This window comes from Sebastes umbrosus, chromosome 7 (assembly GCF_015220745.1).
Source record: "Sebastes umbrosus isolate fSebUmb1 chromosome 7, fSebUmb1.pri, whole genome shotgun sequence".
Taxonomy (NCBI): Eukaryota; Metazoa; Chordata; class Actinopteri; order Perciformes; family Sebastidae; genus Sebastes; species Sebastes umbrosus.
In genome coordinates this window covers 32,787,235-32,794,615 of record NC_051275.1, presented here as the reverse complement: position 1 = coordinate 32,794,615, position 7,381 = coordinate 32,787,235, and the positions used below count along the sequence as shown (strand labels likewise).

At 35.1% G+C, this 7,381-nt stretch overlaps 1 protein-coding gene across 4 annotated transcripts in view; it reads left to right on the top strand.

Annotated features, from left to right (window-relative positions):
- The first annotated feature begins 3,142 nt into the window (after positions 1-3,142).
- The window catches only part of ccdc9 (coiled-coil domain containing 9), a 28,001-nt gene continuing 23,762 nt past the window's right edge, over positions 3,143-7,381 (top strand). For all 4 annotated transcript variants that reach the window (XM_037775174.1, XM_037775175.1, XM_037775173.1 and 1 more), the window contains exons 1-4: positions 3,143-3,251; positions 5,258-5,304; positions 5,476-5,580; positions 6,098-6,247. In XM_037775174.1, the coding sequence (XP_037631102.1) occupies positions 5,302-5,304; positions 5,476-5,580; positions 6,098-6,247 (258 nt within the window). In that variant the 5' untranslated portion in view covers positions 3,143-3,251; positions 5,258-5,301. The remainder of the gene's footprint in view (positions 3,252-5,257; positions 5,305-5,475; positions 5,581-6,097; positions 6,248-7,381) is intronic.

The following is a 7,381-nucleotide window of genomic DNA, read 5'->3' as shown; positions in this document are numbered from 1 at the left end:
TTAATGGCTACATTTATTTTTAATATAATTCTTGCAATATTTATTTATTTATTTATTTATTTATTTATTTATTTATTTATTTATTTATTTATTTATTTATTATTTTGACAGGTTCCGTCTTCCATACTTATCGTAGGACCAGGCTGTAATACAACTGAAGCAGCTAAATGGAATTCAGCCATGATTCACACCTTTGGTTTTCCTACTGTGACGTGTCAAAATGTCTTCTGGTAAATAAAAAAAAAAAACCCTATTAAGTTTGTCATGTGATGTCACATAATGTCATGTCATTTTATGTTACGACACATTGGGTTACAGTGAGTGGCATCACATTCTCATATGTTGCATTATGTCATGTGAAGTCACATTGTATATCGGGTCATTTAACGTTACATGTTTGTATTGCATCAAACTTTTTCACGTCACGGGAGATTGCTGCTTGTTGTCGACATGTTATAATTATTGCTCACATTATGTTAAGCTGTGTTGAATTTCATTACATGATGATTAGAGGGAACCCCGGTTCTCTCTGTGACATTAGAGCAGTCTTATCAGTGTAACCGATGCTGCGGTCTGTTGTGACCTTTACCTTGGCAGCAGGCCTCTTCTGTATGTCTGCAGGTGATATGATGGCACAGCTCAGGTTGCACGATCTTATCAAGTGATTAACAAATCCTGCGTGGTCATCACTCAGTGATCTGCCTCACAACGCCGTAGCTGTTTGTTTTGTTTTGACTGAAAGTGGGTCACAGGACAGGTTGATAGGCTGAGTGAAAGGGAAAACGAGGTGGTATTTTAAAGCTGTAGAGGCAGAAATACTGTAACATATGAACATCTCAATGATCCCCTGGAGAGGCAGAGAAAGGAAGGCCAGTTGATCACTATTATCTATATGTCAGTTGTGTCTTATCTCTGCACCTGTGTGTTATTCTGTCCAGACTCAACTGTTCAAAACAGGTGCGTCATCCTATTGAAAGGTGAGAGAGGTGTTGAAATATGCTTAGTCATAGTAAAGGTGGTTGATCCAAGTACTTTGTGTATTATAATCCAGTTAAGATCTTCATGTTTGTGCATATTGGGAGGATATTACAGTATAGAGTACAAGTCCTGAATTCAAAATGATGGAAAGTATTGCCTGTGGAGGACGGCACCGAGTCCTATGATGGAGAGAACGGACCTGGTGTAAAGAAAAGAATACACAAATAAAAAAGGGGTGAAATGCAAAAGGAAAATTGCGCATAAATAAATAAATACATGCATAAATACATAAATACATACATACATTTAAAAATAAATATAAAATAAATAAATGCAAAAAATAAAAAAATAAGAATAAATGCAAAAATAAATTAAAAAATAAATTAAAAATGAATACATAAATAATTAAAAGAGAAAATTAAACAGAATTGTAAATAGATAAGGGAATTAATACAGAGGTAAATAAATAAAGAAGCAAATTAAAACAGAAAAATACATATATGTCACATTTTATCACTTAATGGCTACATTACATTACAATTGCTATATTTAATGACATATTTATAGTGCAAAAGTTAAAATATAGGCTTGAGAGACACATATAAAATATAAAATAAAGATAAAACATATTTGTGGTCGACAGTTGTACAGCAATTGCAGTAAGTACATGTATAGGCATGGCTCTAGTTGTGTGTTTACCTTTAAGAGTTTGGGCGGCAGGATATTTGACCTGATAATCAGGTCAAGTTAATCCGCTGGCCGCTGACGCCATCGTGTGGACAATTCAGGAACTACACTCACTGTAAAGTTTTGCGTAGGACAGGGGTCAGCAACCTGCGGCTCCGGAGCCACATGTGGCTCTTTAGCTCCTCTCCAGTGGCTCCCTGTGGATTTTTAAGAAAATTAGTGGAAATTAATATTTTTTTTTGTTTACATTTTCATTTTTATTTATCATTGTTGTAGGTCTACGGTACGACAGTAAGACAGAGTATTAGGGCCACGTTGAGGGGGAAAAAATAGGACATTTCGAGAATAAAAAGTCATAATATTACGAGAAAAAGTCATAATACTACGAGAAAAAGTCATAATACTACGAGAAAAAGTCATAATACTACGAAAATAAAGTCATAGGTTTACGAGAAAAAAAGTCTGAGTATTATGAGAATAAAGTCATAATATAAAGTAGTAATTTTACATGTTATTTTCTTTTTTTCTCATAAAGTTATGACTTTATTCTCGTAAACTTCTAACTTAATTCTCGTAATATTACAACTTTATTCTCGTTATATTACGACTTTATTCTCGTAATATTACGACTTTATTCTCGTAATATTATGGCTTTTTTTCTTGTAAAGTTATGACTTTATTCTCATAATATTATGACTTTATTCTCGTAATATTACAACTTTTTTTCTCATAATGTTATGATTTTATTCTCATAATATTATTACTTTATTCTCGTAATATTACGACTTTTTTCTCGTTATATTACGACATTATTCTAGTAATATTATGACTTAATTCTCGTAATATTATGACTTTATTCTCGTAATATTACGACTTTATTCTCATAATATTATGACTTTTTTCTCGTAATATTACAACTTTATTCTTGTAATATTACGTCTTTGTTCTCGTAATATTATGAGTTTATTCTCATAATATTACAACTTTATTTTCATAATATTACGACTTTATTCTCGTAAAGTTATGACTTTATTCTCATAATATTATGACTTTATTCTCGTAATATTAAACTTTTATTCTCATAATATTATGACTTTATTCTGTAAATCTCAGATATTTTTTCCCTCAGTGTGGCCTTAATACTCTGTAGTACATTGTCTCTTTGGCCCTCACTGCATTAGACTTATATACTATATACTTAGACTATAAACTGTGTTTCCTTCATCACAATGCTCACATGTTTTGCCTAAAATGGCTCTCTAGATAGTAAAGGTTGCGGACCCCTGGTTTAATGTAAAATAGCTTCGATTATCTACGTCGTTGTTGACCAAAAACATACAATAGTCATAATCAATAGTCGTGAAATCACAACTTTTCGTTGCATTAGTAAAATAATAACAACTCCAAGTTTATCAGGTTACTGTCTCTTTAAAACCAACGACACGGGGGTCTTTATTTGGCAGGAAGTTAGCCAGCAGCTAACAGGAAGCTGAATTAATGAGGGCACATTGAGGCGCAGGAATTGGCAAAGAGCAACGAGCCCAAACACAGCTCCTTACAGCCGTTACAACTCCCACCTGAGACAGGTAATGGTCACAAAGTGTCGCTTAAAACGCCCTCTGACTGTTTATAACGCTGTTGTTGTCGTGTGTGGGTGGTTTCGGTGGTTGTGAGGAGTTTAACATCGTGGTGCTTTGTATCGTGGCTCAGTGAGCTCACGTTACGTTACTTCTCCAGCAGGTAAACTAGATCAATGTACCTGATTATAGGAGCACAGTGAGGGTTAATGTCTGTGTGTCGTGTGTCAGGGTTACCTGGTGTGACTCAGGTAACTTATATTCTCTCTGCTGCAGCACTAATAAGCTTAACACAAGCTTTAGATGAAGGATTTATTCATTCCTTGTGTTCATCACAGACACAGACACTCACCTGGCTGCAACCTCACCTCACCTGTGATTATCTAGAACAGGGGTCAGCGACCTTTACTAGCAATAGGGACATTTTAGGCAAAAAATGTGATGAAGGTAACACAGTTTATAGTCTAAGTATATAGTATGTAAGTCTAATGCAGTGAGGGCCAAAGAGACAATGTACTACAGAGTGTCAGGGCCACACTGAGGGAAAAAACATCTGAGATTTACAGAATAAAGTCACAATATTATGAGAAAAAAAGTTGTAATATTTATGAGAAATAAAGTTGTAATATTACGAGAAAAAAGTTGTAATATTACGAGAATAAAGTCGTAATATTACGAGAAAATAAGTCGTAATATTACGAGAAAAAAGTTGTAATATTACGAGAATAAAAGTTGTAATATTACGAGAATAAAGTCGTAATATTACGAGAATAAAAGTTGTAATATTACGAGAAAAAAAGTAATATTACGAGAAAAAAAGGTTGTAATATTACGGGAATAAAGTAATTATATTACGAGAATAAAATCACGATATTACGAGAATAAAGTCATAACTTTATGAGAAAAAAAAGTCGTAATAGTCTTTTTTTCAGGTTACCTGTTCATGTACTACTTTCATGATATAGCGACTGTTTTATAAAAATAACTTTTTTTTAATATATTTTTCCAATCTCGCCTACTTCAGCTTTAAAAGACAGGAAAAACATCCAACAAAACAACTTCAGCCAACAAATAACCACAACACAGGTGCTAAATTAATAAGTAAAATATAGGGCTGTGTATTATTGGCAAGAATCTGGCGATAGGATACATATCACGATACAGAGGTAATGATTCAATATTTAAGGGATAACATACAGCGAGACGGTCATTGCTGTGAAAGAAACCCTGACAGAGCAGAGGGGTCTTGCATCGCCCTGAAGGGGTTTATTTCACAATAATGACCAGTTAGCTGTACATTATCCCGCTTATTAAACGGCTACTTACTTAAGAAATAAACAATTTGACACAAAAATGGTCCTCCAGAGTCAGACATCAGCTACGGTCTGCTATAAAGAAATAACAGACCGTAGAACGCCCTGATTGACCAACAACAAAGCCGTGTAATAAATTGCGATATGTGCATGCAAAAAACTGCATGGTTTTTGCTCAAAGCTGCATGGAAGTAGCATAAAGTGAGCATGTCTGTAAAGGGGAGACTCGTGGGTACCCATAGAACCCATTTTCATTCACATATCTTGAGGTCAGAGGTCAAGGGACCCCTTTGAAAATGGCCATGCCAGTTTTTCCTCGCCAAGATTTAGCGTAACTTTGGAGCTTTGGTTATTTAGCCTCCTACTACTACCCTAACTACTGAATACGAGAGGTTTCCCATTACACTGAAAAGTTAATTGTCTGTGTACATGCACTGGAGGCTTCAAGTTTCCACATCACACTTGATTGTCTTTAAAACTAGTCGTAATGCCACTAAATTACAGATTTAAGGTGAGCTCAGATCAACTTTCCCCCTTCAGACACTGCACAGAGAACGTCAAACATCCAAGTGAAGTAATAAGCAAAACACAGTTTTGAGTGGAGCAGGGGGGCTTTAAAAGGTGCAAGTTAACTAATGGACTTATCCTTGAATGGTTTGCACTGCAGCATCCTCTTCATCCTCTTCATCTTCCTCCCCACAGGAGGAACAAGCAGTCAGCCACCTGAAGACAAGTCAGAGGCAACTATGGTGAGTAAGAGAGAGAAAAACTAAAGACGGAGGATGTAAATATTGTAGGCGCGGGTGAAGTCTGGGTTCATACTGGCAGGAAGATGCCAAAGTTAAACTCAGCTATGTTTATTAAATATGAATATGTAACCCTCCTCCTCCTCCTCCCACTCCTCCTCCTCTCTGTGCCAGTCTACAGCGGTGGATCTCAAGACCAAAGAGGAGAAGGATGCAGAGTTGGACAAACGAATCGAAGCTCTGAGGAAGAAGAATGAAGCTCTAGTCAAGAGGTATCAGGTACGGAGCACTTTTACACACAAACACACACAAAACGTACCATCAAGTTAGTGATACTACTGCAGGACACCAAAAGATAACTGAGGATATTATCACTGACGTTTTAGAACTGATCGACCTACAATCTACAAACCATAATGCACATATGTGCATGAATTTAATGGAAGTCCAATTATATGGAAGCAACAGAATGTCCTTCAAGAAAATACTTTATAATATATAAACAGTTATTAGAGGTCTTATTTTTTCACCATGGAAGGATTTTTTCAGTACACACCCACTCCGATATAATTACTAACTGGAAACTCTATAATATGAGAGTGTATTCCTGTCAGTCAAACTCTGACTTTAAAGTGACATTGCCAATTAAACTTAAATAGAAATCAGAAGTGTTTCTTTTGTTTCTGGAGTTTGAACAGACTACTTAACTCAAAACCTGCTCAGAATAAGTCTGGAGTTTAGATTTGGGACACGGGTCAAGTCTCATCTCACTCATTCCGTCACTCGATCTTAACAGGAAATTGAGGAAGACAAGAAGAAGGCAGAGCAGGAGGGCATCGCCGTGACAACACCTCGCAAACCCCGCCCCCATGAGCCGGAGACGGACAGGAGGAAGACGGAGAAGGAAAACTTCACCGTTACAGTGGACCTTTCTAAGGTGGCAGGGGTAAGACATGATGTGGATCTTTTTTAATCATAATCACGCAGACGTCACATTCATATGGAGGACGGAACCTGTCAAAATCAAAAATGAATAAATAATAAATACATGACTCGATAAATAAATAAATATTAAATTTAACAAAAATAATATTAAAGAAACATGTAGGCATTAATTAATTGATAAAATTAACATAAATTGATATTTCTGTCTTTATTTATTTACCTTTGTATTAATTCCCCTATCTACTCTTCTATTTTATGTTTTATTTATTTATTTATTTTCATTGACATTTAAATGTATTTATATATTTGTTATTTATTTAAAATTTATTTTAAAATGTATTTATACATTATTAACACACGTACACATTTTATCAATTAATTAATGCCTACATTTTTTGAAAGATGTGGCATATTTATTTATTCATCGTCTTTGATTTTTGGCAGCTTCCGTCTTCCATACAATCATCCCTTAAAGCTGTAATATGACACAGTGAATACCAGTTAGAAGAGCGCCGTGACGCGTCTTTCCATCATGTGGATTTGTTTTGTTAGCTGTAGAAAAGATAACCTCTTTATCTGGTTCATGATGATGATCCTGCAGACAGATGACGCAGTTTACAAACTGACAGATTCCCATTACTGTGTTTATCAGTTTACCACCCGCACGCCTGCCAGTCTACCCATCATGCCCTGCATCAGTCCTCTGATGTTGTTACACATTATTTGTGATAGATATATTTTCATTAATATTTGGGCAGTCAATCGATTAAAATATTTAATTGCATGAATGTCCATAGTTAATCGTGATTCATCACACATTTTTTTATCTGTTTAAGGTACATTTCGAACAGATAAAAATGTGCAGTTCTATCACTGTATATGTACATTGTGTTATTTAATGTAGTAGTTCTGGATGTTGAGTGAATGAATCAGTATTAATCAGTGATTAATCCAGTATTTTTTAATACACATCTTGCTATAAATTAATCCTGCTGAATAGTTTGCCATGTTGCTTGTAATGGCCCAATAAAACCAGCTGTATTATTAGCATAACTACTACTTCTATACTGTAGGTAGACAAAATACAGTCTGGAAAAATGGCCTGAAAAACAATCAAGCTGTACAAAATTAAAAC